This window comes from Sinocyclocheilus anshuiensis, unplaced genomic scaffold, assembly GCF_001515605.1.
Source record: "Sinocyclocheilus anshuiensis isolate Anshui unplaced genomic scaffold, SAMN03320099.WGS_v1.1 scaffold147, whole genome shotgun sequence".
NCBI lineage: Eukaryota > Metazoa > Chordata > Actinopteri > Cypriniformes > Cyprinidae > Sinocyclocheilus > Sinocyclocheilus anshuiensis.
Genome location: NW_015549585.1, coordinates 1,228,352 through 1,243,134, shown reverse-complemented (window position 1 = coordinate 1,243,134; position 14,783 = coordinate 1,228,352). Strand labels below are relative to the sequence as shown.

Sequence of the window (14,783 nt, the reverse complement as noted above, 5' to 3'; positions counted from 1 at the left end):
TGATAGGTTTTTTGTGACGAATGCATGCTTCAACACTGCCTTACCACATTGACTATTTATTGAGTATGAGTTTCAAGTGTGTGTGTGTGTGTGTGTGTGTGTGTGTGTGTGTAAGTGCACCGCTGTAGGCGTGGGCCCCTGTTTTTGAGCAGGTGTGCTGTGTTGTTAACAGGGCTACCAGTGGTTGAAGGACAAGATCTTGAGCGAGGAGGGCCGACGCCAGCAGGCGAAGCTGAAAGAGCTGCAGGCAATCGCTGAGCGGCTGGGCTGCACGCTGCCACAGCTAGCCATCGGTACGCCTAACCCAAAGACACACTGCCGCTCTCTCTCTTTCTGTCTGTCTGTCCGTCCGTCCTGTGCCTCGCTCATCCTCCCCCCCTCTCATCCTCCCCTTCCTCAGACAACCGGAGCGGAAGCGTCTGTCCGTCTGCCGATGGCTTCACGAACAAATGCGATTAGTTTGTGGCTGTTAATGGAAGAGTGTTCCTCCCAGCGTCATATACTTGCTTAAGTGTAGTGATAAATATAATAGTGGAAAATCGATTTCGTATAGTGTTTTATGATGTTCAGCATGGTATCTGAGATGGGAAGTGTTGTGTAATGCTTTACAGAGAGAATGGAGTGTAACGTTTCAAATAAATATGTGCTGTACAATCTAGAACGAAGGCTTTTATAAGGACTGCGACGCTTTGATTTAAGTACATTCTCTCAAAGTACAGTAATCTAATCTTGAGAGCTGAGAGCTCGTGATCACGGTCTGCTGCACATCGTAATAGTCCAGTTTAAGGCAAAACCATCAGATTCAGCCTCTAAGTGTGTGTGTGTGTGTGTGTGTGTGTGTGTGTGTGTGTGTGCGCGCTAATACTAGGGGTGGGCGTTAAGACCAAAATCTTGTCACAGAGCAACTTTATATCACTGTAACAGTATGTAACACAATATATGATTTATTATTGTTGAAAATTGAACAAAAACATAATTTATATATCATATAACTATGTGGTAAAAAATATTTTGGGACAATCCAGTCAATTCAGTGATTTAAATACTTAAGTGTTTGCTTATTTTATTTAATCTCTTTTTTTTTATTAGCCATAATTTTATCAAAAATTATTTATAACAAATAATTATTTTGTAATAATTACAAAAGTAATTCTTTAATTAATTATTTTATTTTTGTTATTCAAATTATTTAATTTTTTATTTGTAATTATTTTATCAAAATAAATATACAGAATGAATAATGCGGAAAAGTGATTTTTGTTTTTTATAAATTTCATTATTTATTTGTTTTTTATTTTTTATTATTTTATCAAAATCATTTATAACAAATAATTCAAAAAGTAACTATTTATTTTATTTGTATAAGTAGTTATTTTATCAAAATAAATATATATAACAAGTAATCCCAAAAAGTCATCATTTTATTTTTTCTTTAATGTTTTTATTAGTTATTTTATCAAAATAAATATTTATAACATAGTAATAATAATAAAAAAGTCTGGCATTAGTGAAAAAACTGCTTTACATTATGAAGTAAACAAAACAGTAAAACTTATTACACTCATCCTTTCAAAGCTCATTCTTCTTCGTCTTGACTTGTTTTGGTCACGTTCCACTCTGTATTTTCGCATGACTATGTTTCTTCATCACTCTCACTTGTGAATTATTATGTGAAGCAGTCCTGCTCAATCATAGTTGCACAAATATTTCCACTGCGGTATAAATGGTACAGCAAACACATTACTATCGTCATACAGTCTATACTGCTGTCATACCGCCCACCCTTCATAACTCAGACACATAAAGTTTCAGGAAGTCCCTCATCTTCCTGACCTCACAAAAGTCATAAATTGTCAGTGTGTACGTGACAGCACACCCTCTGTGATTCGTCGACTGCGGGACGCTGGGGAATAAAAATCTTGACAGGACCTCAATCCCCAAAGCGGCGGCCGATAGAATCACCTGTCCTGTAATGCAGTCGTACATTACATTTCACACCTCATTACTGGGTTGCCGAGCGCGGCCAATCAATTCACAGCCAGTGTACAGCCACCTCTGCTCATTTACACCACCGCCTGTGCGTTTAAAAAAAGTGCTGCGGGTCAGATCTGCTGTGAGGGTTAATGAACTGCACACGGATGTAAATGGGCAGATGATTTTGAGGGCTGACATCAGAGAGTGTTAGGAGGCTGCTTTTAGACTCATTTACAACTAGCAAGCTAAAGTAGCTGAACTACCTTATAAAAAATAAGATGATAGCTAGGGATGCACCGATACTGGTATCGGTATCGGGCCCGATACTGAGCTCCTGTACTCGTACTCGTTAAAATGCCCTGATACCAAACGCCGATACCACACAGCATGTGATAAGTGCCGTATTCAGACAAAGAAACACCGACAACAGACAGCAGAAAGGAGTTAAGGATGTCTACGAAGTATATGTATGCAATTAATATGCTAAACATTCAGTATTAACACCTGTATAGCTGATGTGCGCGAGCTGATAAGCAAAGCACGCTGAGTGGATTGAGCACGCGGCGGCGCAGATGCGCGAGTTTGTCGAGTGAATATACTTTCTCACAGACATCACTGGAAAGTTTGTAGTTCGGTCGGATATGTCAAAAACAAGTAAGTAAAACATTGCACAAGTTACTTGGTAGGGAGGGAGAGAGAGAGAGAGCGCGTACTTTTTTTTTTTATATATATATATATATATATATATATACAGGTTTTATTCATTTTATTTCAGTTTTTGCTATTTTAGTACGTCAAGGTAAACTAAATAAAAATGAGAAGTGTTGAAATAAAATGTTTTTTATGGTTTTCGTTTTAGTAAAAACCCTTGTTTAATAACCCTGATTGAAATGAACCATCTGAACGAATCAATTCACTCAAATAAATTTTTGCCTCAATTCACTTTTGTGCAATACATTGTGACATAAAACTTCTAATGTAGTGTTTTGTCAGGGTATACCACAAAAAAAATACTAGAAAAGTAGAAAGAAAAATTTGGAAAATAGTAAAATCACTATGTTTTAGTTAGTTACTCCCCAACACTATTTAATACAGTGTCGGCATGATTGTATTCCATATGCATTTTCATTGTGTGTGTGTGTGAGTTTGTTCAGACAAAGCAATCTGTTAGGGCTAAAGTACTCAAATCCATTAAAATCCACTGTAGATTTACTCAGAACATCAGAGCTGAATGTTTCATATCATTTGCAGCGTTTGACACAGTGTAGCCTTGAAAAACACAAACACTCTTCCAAATGGCTGCTGTATTACAGGCACACACACAGAGCAGTACAGTAAACACACTGCTGTGCCAACACACAGTGCCACAGATGGCACACACACACGCAAACAAACTCCCAGGAGGGATTCAAATCCCCACAGAGTTTCCTTCCTGTCTGTGTGTGGCAGCGGTGTTGCATGGGCCGTGTTTAGGGAACGGCAGCGGTCAGCATGGCTCCTCTTCACCTCCTCTGCGCTCCTGCAGATATCGCTCATCTTCCTGCAAAGAAAAAAAAGGCTCAGATTTTGAGCACGCTCATTGTGTCCCGGTGCTGGGAGCCATGGTAACAGAGTGGTCTGGCAGCTGCTGTGTGTTGTGTGAGATGCTTCAGTGTGTGTAGGAGTGGGAAAAAATAGCTGTTTTAATTTTGGAAATGGCTTAATTTGTATATACATGTTTTGCTTTTAAATATAACATTTATCTTTTCATGATGGTAGGATTTGCTTTAAGGGTGTGTCATATGTTGTGTATGATATTATTTATGCTGTATGTTCAACATATTTGCTGCTCGTCTCCAGCGTGGTGCCTGAGAAATGAAGGTGTGAGCTCTGTGCTCCTCGGAGCCTCCAGCACGGACCAGCTCATGGAGAATATAGGAGCAATACAGGTGAGAGTGCAAATGAGTGTGTGGCACGTGTCAATCAAATGCTAAGCTCCGCCTTGAAACCATTATTGACCAATCCTAGTGTTGCTGCCATATAGAGTGCTGCAGTGGCTTTTGGATCATTGCAGAAAATGGGCTCTGTGACCAACAAAAGTTTACGATTGTTTAGTGTTGCAAAATTCTGGGAATTTTCAAAGTTGGAAACTTTCCATGGGAATAAACTGGAAATTTGCAAAATTGCAGGTTAGCCTTTAACAGGGAACTTAAGTGTAGTTGGGAGAAAAAAAAACATACTGTTTATGTATACCAGTTTCATATTAAACAACCAGATTTAATGCAAATTCAGTTGAATTTCTACCCTGAATTTCAATCACATGCACAGTGCATAAATCACAAATTTCCATGCATATACATACACTTAATGATTAAAGTTAGATAAATATAACACTGTAAACATATAGCTTATGTAGCACATAACTAGAACGAGTTTAAGCAATATCAACATTTCATCTAGTAGAAGGCCTAATTAGGCTGAAACACACAGTGCTTAACAAATTTATAAGAAAACAAAAATATTTTAGGAATCTGTCAAAAACTTGTTTAAAACTAAAAATTGTATCGTCATTTATTAGGCAAATAACAAACTGAAACAACTAAATAAACTTTATGAATTTGTGTTTTTATACCCAAATTTGAGCCGGCACATTCAACCATTAAAACTTATTTTTTTAAATTAAGGACTACAAGTCAATAACTGTAATTGGGCATCTGAATAAAAAAAATAAAATAAAGTGCTTTACTATTTTCTGCCTTTCTTGTAAAACGGTAAATTTGAAAATTCATGGATAACAACAATAATTATATTTTAGCATCAGAAACACTACTGTGACTAAAGAGCTTGCACATACTGGTGTGGATTAACCATTACAGAAACATAAAAAAGGATTTTGGTAATCACCAATACTGTTAGTTTAGGGCAGCTGTGGCACAAAACGTACATTGGGTGCTGGTCTAATAAATGTGTTAAGCTCTGTACATTAAGGCCTTTGTGGTTTTTCTTACATCTACTTACCTAAAGTTGTGATCCACAATGGCCTGCAACACTATAGAGTGCCAACCTTTACGGTTACAGTAGGCAGCCTGGTCCTCATGAGGCTTTATGATGGGTATGTGGCAGCCTCGATGGCACCTGCACACGTCTTATAGTCACATGCAACAAAGACATCAATGGTTCTTTGGAGACGCTGGCCTTGAGGCAGGCATATAAAGCACTAGCAAAGGGTCGTCTTCAGAGCATATGTTACCTATGGCGAAGTTAGTTGAACTAACTTATTTGACATTTGTAAGACATTCGTTAGTTTCATGGATTAGAGTATTGCATACATTTAAAGTTATAAAATGATTATAAAACATTAATTGCTCATTCCAAAACCATAGCAAAGGGCATTTGTTTATGTACACTACCGGTCAAAAGTTTGGGATCAGAATGATTTTTAATGTTTTTTACAGGAGTTTCTTCTGCTCATCAAGGCTGCATTTATTTGATCAAAAATACAGGAAATTCAGCTTTGCATCATAGAAATAAATTATATTTTAAAGGATATTAAAATAGAAACGATTATTTTATATTGTAATAACATTTTGCAAGATTACTGTTTTTTTTCTGTATTTTTTATCAAATAAATGCAGCCTTGATGAGCGTAAGAGTCTTCTTTAAAAAAACATTACAAGTCTTACTGATCCCAAACGTTTGACCGGCAGTGTATATCTGAGTTGCTTTGGGCTCAAAACATGAAATGCTTAGAGAGTTTTGTGGGTATGAAGCCGAATGTCTAACGTTAAAGGAATAGTTCATCCAGAAATGATAATTTGCTGTTCATTTACTCACCCTCAGGCCATCCCAGATGTAGGTGACTTTTTTCTTCTTCAGTAGAACAGTAAAAAAAAAAAAAAACTTAGCTGAAACCATCATCCTCTGTGAGTCATATAATGGCAGTCAGCAGGTGCCATCTCGGCCAAACTACCCTTATGAAAATTAACCATTTGATTTGATTTTTTGCATATTAATTACATTTGTATAACTACAGTTCTACTACAGGTACAATGCAAAATGAAGCAAAAACCCATGGCTAATGTGGGGTTTACGATAGTTTAACAAAAAAAAAACGTAATTAAAAAATGCAATAAATTGTTTTTTTTTTGGTTTAAAGGGGTCCTATTATGCTTTTTCACTTTTTGAATTTTAGTCAGTGTGTAGTGTGTATGTTTGGGCATAAAAAATATCTTCAAACTTACAAATCTCAAAGTCCACTCCAAAGGGAGATATTTCGTTTTTTTTAAATCCCTTTTCAAGAACTACAACGAACGGCTCGTTTGGACTACAGCGTTTGTTTTCCGGGTTTTGTGATATTACAAAGCATATATCACTGTATTTCTGAAGGAAACCGACTGTCTTCAAAAGATTGGATGTCATTTTCATTTAATCTTGCATGTAATGTCTGATAAAGCAGTGGTTTTTTTAGCGGAGCGCTGCTTTGTGTACAGCCGTTAAGCCGCGGTCACACTACACTTTTTGTTCCATTGACTTCCATTCATATGCATGCGAATGCGTCAGACTGGAAACGCATTTCGCTGCGTTCCACCACATAGTGAGGTAGATATGTGGGGGCGTGTTAGAACGAGCCGTTTTAGGTAGGTGTGGCTGACTCTTAACTGTTATAAAGAATATCTCTTTGGATTTGAGACTTTAGTCTTTGCAACTTTACAGATCTTCTTTATGCACCAAGAGCTTGTAACACTCCAAAGAGAAAGGAAAAATTTTCATCGCATCATATGACTCCTTTAAAATAAAGTGTTACCTGTTACTAAGTGTTCGCGCGTTCACGAGAGAGTGGCTTTCAAGTGGATGATTTAGGACGTAGGCATAGCGTAATCTCCGGTTTTATATTATGACAATAAATATATTTTTTTTAATTTTTGCTTATTTTATTTTGTGCATAATATTCTATATTTTACAGGAAATTTAATTTTGCTTTATCATTATAACACCGTGTCCTAACTACACGCAACGCTGTGTCACGGTCTGTGTCTAGTGTGTGTTCGGTCACACTAGACTTTTCGTTCCATTGAATTCCATTCATACGCATGCGAATGCGCCAGACCAAAAACATAAGCCTGTGCGAAAAAATGTTCGCATTTCACTGCATTCCAAAGTTCAAGTTTGGTGAACTCTGTCCTGCGAATTCGCATCATGTGACACCGTGTGACCAACGGCAGATCGATACGTCACAGCATGACCTCCTATCTTATTTAAAAGAATATAAATCTAAAACTGCAGCGCTGCAGGAAAGTGGAGTAGATTGTATGTTTTTACAATGTATTATTATTATTGTTTGTGTTGAATTTAAGTTTTTAAAAAGACGCTGCAGAGCATGATGTCATATCACGACCGTTGCAGCGTGCGAACGAATTTCGCATGCTCAAAGTGTAGTGTGACCGCGGCTTTACCGGGGAAACCTTGATCTCTACCACCCCAACAGCACCTCCTGCTGGCAGAGAATGAGTTTGCATATATATGCCGGAGAAAGGTATTGTAATAATGTAAATTATGTAAAAAATAATGCGTTTTTCGAACCACCAAGCATGAGAGCATGTTCTAGTATACCCCCAAAACAAAATCAAGACATTGTAAAAGAGCATAATAGGACCCCTTTAATTGTCGTAAGGGTAACTATACTGCCGTATGTTACCTGATGAACAAGCATGCAGACTGTTGATATTCCAAGGCCAAACAAACAGGATATGGTCCTGTATTCACTTGGGGTAGTGTACCAGCACAACACTCTAGGTCGGGGTTCCAGCGGTTTTCGCCAGCCAGTAGTCTTTCGTTCTAAAGAGGCTCTCACAAGCTGCAGCACATACTCAAACGTATCTCTCACATGCCAAAGTGTTCCGTCCACATCTCTTCATCGAAGTTGAAGTGTATCCGCGGAACTGACCTCTGTGTAGCCATAGGTGTAAACATCACTGGTTTTTTAGCTGCAGGTAGCACCTCTGCCTTCGGATGCTAGCGACAACATTTTTTTCTCCTGTAGTTCAGTATTTCGGTTTGCATTTAACCAAAAACCCATTCAAAAAACTAATTGACTTTAGGATGTTGGAACCGGTAGAGCAGAAACTAGTTTTTTTGGTTTTGGTCTAGAAATATACATCATCCCTGCAGCACTTTATTATTAGACATTTAGTTCTTTTTAACTGAAAACGAATGCAAGAAAAATTTGTACAGAAATGATCCCAAGCCCAACATAAAACACTGCCGAAGCATTTAATATTGACAGAAGGTACCTATATTTTGATATTTCTTGCAGAGATGTTTTAGTTAATGGCTATCAGATGAGTCTTTTCTGTGTTTGGTTGGCTGAGAGAAACATCGATTCTGATTCAAACTCTGCCAGTTTAATCTTGTTACAGCAGTTTAACAGTATAATGGCATGCTTTCCAGAATAATCCGTTCGATTTTAATCACTTTATGAGTCCATTTTACAGCAAATCATGCTGTTCACAGAAATCTCCATTCCTACGGGACGTTCTGTAAAGCTCGTCTGAGCAGGTGGGCGGAGCTTAGCAAAAGGGTCAATTGTTGGTTGTTGCTGCTTTTTTTTTTTTTTTTTTGTGAGCAAATATTATAAATATTCAGATATTAGGAGGATATTATTTAGTGAATATTAATTAAAATATTTAATTAGCTCATTTTTTTAAATCTCAAAATTATTTAAAAAATGAATAAGAAAGGTGTGCAAATATTTACATGTACATTTACATAAGAGAACCACTTTGTAAGATACACTTTTTATTGAGAGCTATATATATAGAGAGAATCCACACTCAGTTTGAAACTCTTTTCGCAGGTTCTTCCAAAGTTATCCTCCTCCATCGTGCACGAGGTGGACAGTATCCTGGGCAACAAGCCCTACAGTAAAAAGGACTACCGCTCCTAGTGTGGAACCAGACGGGACCCACCTTTGCCTGATCCTCCATTCGCTTCAGCTTTTACTGAATGAGTACCGGCCGTGTGAGACGGGCAAGCACCAACAAACCCTGGAGAGCAATACTTTTAGAACACGAAGGGCAGGAAACACGTGAAAAAATACACAAAACATTCAAAAAAATACACATTCACTGACTGAGGGGTTGACATGCAGGATAGAGAGCGATGCATTGAAGATACGTGCTCACGGAGTCATCCGTATGGGTACTTTAAAACCAGATCATTAGGGTAATTAAGAACAAAATTAAAAATATTATGCTTAAAAACATATTAAAAAATAACATGCTTGCTTGGTTGCTGGAAATATTCAGTTTTTTCCTTTGCTTTTTTTTGTATATGATTGCATAATAACAAAAATGGAGCTCAAGCTGAAATAGGTGATCCATAGCCACTCATGCGATCCTTTTAGGTTTGCACACATTGTTCACATCATCGAGGTGTCCCGGCCCAGAACTCTTCACTGTGTCGTCTGCGTTACGTATGCACACGCCCCCCCCCTTCGCAGGCAAACCAATAAGCACTTTAAGAGAACATCAGCGAGAGCGGCTTTGTGAAAACTCACTTAAAAGCAGCTCCTCTCTTGTGTGGAACGGGGCAAAAATCAATCGCTTTTCCTTATTCTGCACAGGGCATGGCGTCGTTTCACTGTCCGCTCTTCACTCTTTAGCCTCAAAACACGGCCCTGGCTTCTCATGTGTCACTGCTTTGCTAACAGAGACGTTCTGGTGTCCGATCACTCCATCAGATGTTGTGGTTTCGGAGGGCAGCTGTCTGTGTGATTACTGGAGATGAGCCTCGGAGCTCTTCCATCCACAGTAACCTACTCCCAGCGCACACGTTTAGTGGACTGATATTACAGTTACTCACGCTGATTTATTAGAGTTTAAGAATAGATTGAATTATCTGAAGTACTAATGGGATAAGCATGCTTCAAAAGTATTTAATACGATTACTGCAGTTTTTAAATGAGAAGAGTGACTGTTAAGAAACGTCAAAGAATATTTTCTGGTCATATTTCACCTCAAAATCAATATCTATAAACAATATAATATAAGATACCAAATTATATTACTTATGATTTTAGGACAATTACAAATTATTTAATTTTTTGTGAGCAATTTCATGATAATTAAGAAAATTTTTCTTATAAATTGTCTTTAATGTAATGTGAATATATATATAAAATTGTTAAATCTAATATCAAGTGTACATCATGCTAATATTTGTTGTACTGATTTCAATTTTTTAAAAGTGTCCAGGCATGATGCATTGCAGTATATGATTTTATTTAATTTTTTTATTAGATGAAATAACAAAGGAAGTCATTCATTCCTGGAAATAATTGTCACACAATATTGCCAAAAAAAATTTTTTTTAAATTTGATGATCCTAAAAATATACTTGTATAAAACTATCACATTGCACAAAAATTGTAATGGTCCTAAAATAATAAGTTATATCATTTTGTACAAAAATGTGTCATGGTAATAATAAAAAAGAACTTGAAATTATATTATACAAAATATCATAATTAATGTAATTGTCATGAAAAAATTGCAGCTAATATTTCACCCTAAAATCATTCACCACATAAGGCAAATTTATTGATGATTAAAAACAATTAGAAACATGGGGTGGTGGTGGCCTAATGGTTTTAAATAATGGGCTGCTAACACAAAAATTGCAGGTTCAACCCTAAACAGATGTAAAACACAGTTCTGCTTGATCACCCTGTGATTTTATGTCTATTAGTAGCAAAAAACAACAGCAATTTGATTATATTGTCTGCAGTGTAGCTGGGGCCGGTGGAACTCCAGCGCTCACCTGTTACAGATGCTCCTAGCCAATAGGAAAGCGGACTGTTTCAACGGCATTATCTCACCTGCCCAATAGGAGCAAAGACCTGTTTGTGTCAGCAGCTCAGGGACTGCGCTAAAATGTGTGTGTGCGTGTGCGCGTGCGTGTGTGTGTGTGTGTGAAATACATCGTTAGGAAGTAGCCGTTGCTGTTTCTTCATCTCATTTCTGGACACTGGGCATATCTTGTATATGTACCGGTGATGACACGTGTGGCTGAAGCCAAAGATTTATCCCACATCCCGTCAGTAACGTGACTCCCGTGTCCTCTTTCCCACGGAGAGACGATGGCTCATTTAGCAGCATGTATCTGCACATCTTTCTTCACTTTGTATATTCACTCTGCGCTCTAGAAGTATAAGTACATATATACATACTTAGTGCAAGTATACATAGTGCACCTAGTATGAATGATAAGCAGTCTTTAGGTATTTTTTTTAAATGAAACGTTGATCAATTAGTGAAGTGCAGCGTTTAATCAAAGCGTCCCTGATTTAGCACAAGGGAATTGCATGGTTCATTTGGAAAGCATGCAGCGGGATCCATGCGCTCACAGCTCTACTAGCACATCTGCTGCACAATTCATATCCCATAATGTTGGCAAGATGTGATCATTTTTGTACTATTCTAAAAAAGATGAGCTTGCTGTTCTTCATGGTAGTGATTAAAAATACTCTAAAGATCAGAGTCAAAGTTTAAAAAAAACAAACAAAACTTGGGAGTTGTGTACTTATGGGAGATAAATTGGTCTTAGTGTAACAACTCAAATCATGACTTTAAAACCAGTTGAATGTTGAAGTTTGGTGTCCGTTCATCTCATCTGTGTGTTTGTGTGTCTCTGAAGAGCGTTTGGAGCCACGTACATTTACTGTGTATAATAACGGTGCAGTTATTCCTATTAGTCTCTGAAAGATTTGCACTTTATTTGTTTGGCAGTTGCTTAATTGGAGATGATTGATTTACATTTATAGAGTTAACATCTTTTACTTTTTCCCCTTTTAAAGGAATGTTTTAGGTTCATGTCGATTCATGTCAGAATAATTTCAAACAAACCAAGTATTTTGTTAACAGTAATGTACTTAAAATAGATATGTACTTTTAAAAGCAGAAATGTGCAGCTGTGTAAAAAGAATTTGTGTTTTGAATTTTATGTGAAATTTACAATGTTTGCAGCCTTTTTGCATTACAGACAAAAATTTACTTCATTTTCATGAAGATAATGTCAAATAATCATTATTTCATGAAGATAATAATAAACAAATAATCGTCCTAAAATAGGCTTCACTTATAATTGATTTTAGGGTCAAAAAATATTTCCTGCATATTTCTTTGTGAAATTTACCCACTAAGACAATAAAATAAAATCATTTAAAAAAATAATAACAATGATAATAAAGTGGTAGCTAAATGCTTACAAATAAATAAAGACAAGCAAATAAAACAAATTAGTTGATGATAAAAAAAATCAATTAAGAACAATAAATATAAATAAATTGATTTAAAAGAAAAAGAAACAACATGTGACAGATGTGTTTATGAACATTTTATCACACTATTATCATGCTAGTATAATGCTGAAGTATTAAGATTGCACTTGAGTAGGGCTGTGCAAAAAATCAAATGCGATTTTCATGCGCATCTCGTCAGTAAAGGCGCTCCTGTGATTAGTAGTAAATCTCCAGCACGTGCTTTCAGATGGAGCGGCATTTACTACACAGAGCCGTAGTTCACTGACAAGCTACGCAAAACCGCGTTCATAATCACAGGCGAGTCATTGCCCGAGATGCGCATGAAAATCGCATTAGATTTTTTGCACAGCCCTACACTTGACAAACTATATTTGAATACTTTCTTGCCTCATAAGCTTAGAGCATTGCTGGTTCATTACTGTCAACAAGTGTTCGTGATGTCCATAGAGCTTCAGTCCTACTGAATCTGAAACATTCCTTTATATTTCATTGTGTTGTCACCAAAATATTAGTAAACTGAAATATCAGCGAAATGAAACGACATCATTAACGTGTGCGAGAGCTACTGTGAGCAGTAGATTTGTGAATAACGGCATTTATTCGTTTAGTTTGGTGTTTTCGATAGCAGAGCTGCCAGAATCCCAGCGTTCATCAGTGCGTTTGACTGGACTCATGTTTGAGTTTGTGTCTCGTATTATTTTCATGTTATTAGTGTTGTACCACGTCAGGCTGTTTCTGCTCTCATGTTGACTGCTTTTACAGGCACTGATAGAGTCTGCTCATCTGAAATATCTCGTGAAGACGCCGTGAATATCGTTGATTATTTCCCATGCCTCCGAGTAGTTTGTAAAAGTGGCAGGATTTTTATTAGCGACCTTTTAAGTTCAGAGTGGAATGGTTGGAAAAACAGGGGAAAGTGTAATTGCTTATAAATCTGTAATTATCAGTCCATATTTGACAGGTCAGAGATGACGGTTGTGTCGAAGTATTATTTTCAAGTACCATACTTTAGTTCCCGAGGAGATTATTTTTCATTAATATTTTGCAACGATAAAGACAAAAATATGATTTTATTTTTTTACCATTCTTTGTTGCCCTTCGGTGGTACTGACCTGAAGATGACAACGATGATGATGATGATGATGATGACAAAGATTACAAAGAGCAATTATTTGCACTGAATATGCATTTTGGATAATTCTGTGAAATGTATACAATGGCAAGCTACATTTCCACGCTTTGTGGAGAAATACTGTATGTCGAGTCAGATGTATCTGTATATAGTTTGACCTTTGTACATATATATACACATGAGTATTCATGGTCCTGATCACTCCAGCCTTTGGTTCTTTTGTTTTCATCAAAAGGCATTTGCTGACTGCATTGTGCTTGAATCTGAATTTAGACATGTACAGCAGTATCTATGAAATGACAACTATAAAATGATGACAATGAAAAAAAAAAGCCTGTTTGTGTCTTTGTCTTTTGAGGTTTCTTATGAAATACATTAATAAAGCTGTTGGCATTCTGGTTTGCAGTGCTGGCTAGTAACTGATTACATGTAATCTGGATTACATAAGATTACACAAATGAAGTGCTCGTAATCTAAATTAAATTACATTTAAAAAAAAATCAGACTACACTTTTTTTATTGATTAAATGATTACATATTATTCACACAATAGCAATAAATTATTCATAATGAATTGATTCGCCCTAATTGTTCATATTTTAAATTTTCATTAGTGCTTACATTTTATATACACTGCCATTCAAAAGTTTGAGATCAGTAAGATTTTTAATGTTTTTAAAGAAGTCTCATATGCTCATCAAGGCTGCATTTGATCAAAAATACAGAAAAAAAAACATAATATTGTGAAATATTATTTCAATTTAAAATAATGGTTTTATGTGAATATATTTTAAAATGCAATTTTTTCCTGTGATCAAAGCTGAATTTTCAGCATCATTACTCCAGTCTTCAGTGATTCACATGATCCTTCAGAAATCAGTCTAATATGATTTATCAATAATGGAAACCGTTTTGCTGCTTAATATTTCTTTAGAATCTGTCATACTTTTTCCTGGATTCTTTGATGACTAAAATCTTTTCTAACAAGTCTTTACTATACTTATATATTTATTATAATTACATTTAATATATCCTTGCTGAATAAATGTATTAATTTCTTTCAAAAAGAAAGAAAAGGAAAAAAATGTATTGAACCCAGATTTTCTTAAAGGTCCCATGACATGCTGCTTTTTGGATGCTTTTATATAGGCCTAAGTGGTCCTTAGTACTGTATCTGAAGTCTCTTTCCCGAAATTCAGCCTTGGTGCAGAATTTCAGCCACTACGAGCCAGTCCCACAATGAGCTTTCCTTAGGACGTGCCATTTCTGTGTCTGTAGCTTTAAATGCTAATGAGGAGGAGAGAGGCGGGGCAACTGCCATGCTTCGCTCGTTTGCAAGCCATGATGTCTCTCGAGGAAAAAAAATACTGCGCTCACCTC

The 14,783-nt window shown here is 36.5% G+C and overlaps 1 protein-coding gene across 1 annotated transcript in view; it reads left to right on the top strand.

Annotated features, from left to right (window-relative positions):
* The window catches only part of LOC107657983 (voltage-gated potassium channel subunit beta-2-like), a 45,521-nt gene extending 36,466 nt beyond the window's left edge, over positions 1 to 9,055 (top strand). Inside the window, exons 12-14 of the mRNA XM_016446341.1 lie at positions 173 to 293; positions 3,814 to 3,902; positions 8,807 to 9,055. Of these exons, the coding sequence (XP_016301827.1) occupies positions 173 to 293; positions 3,814 to 3,902; positions 8,807 to 8,896 (300 nt within the window). The 3' untranslated portion in view covers positions 8,897 to 9,055. The remainder of the gene's footprint in view (positions 1 to 172; positions 294 to 3,813; positions 3,903 to 8,806) is intronic.
* The last annotated feature ends 5,728 nt before the right edge of the window (positions 9,056 to 14,783 follow it).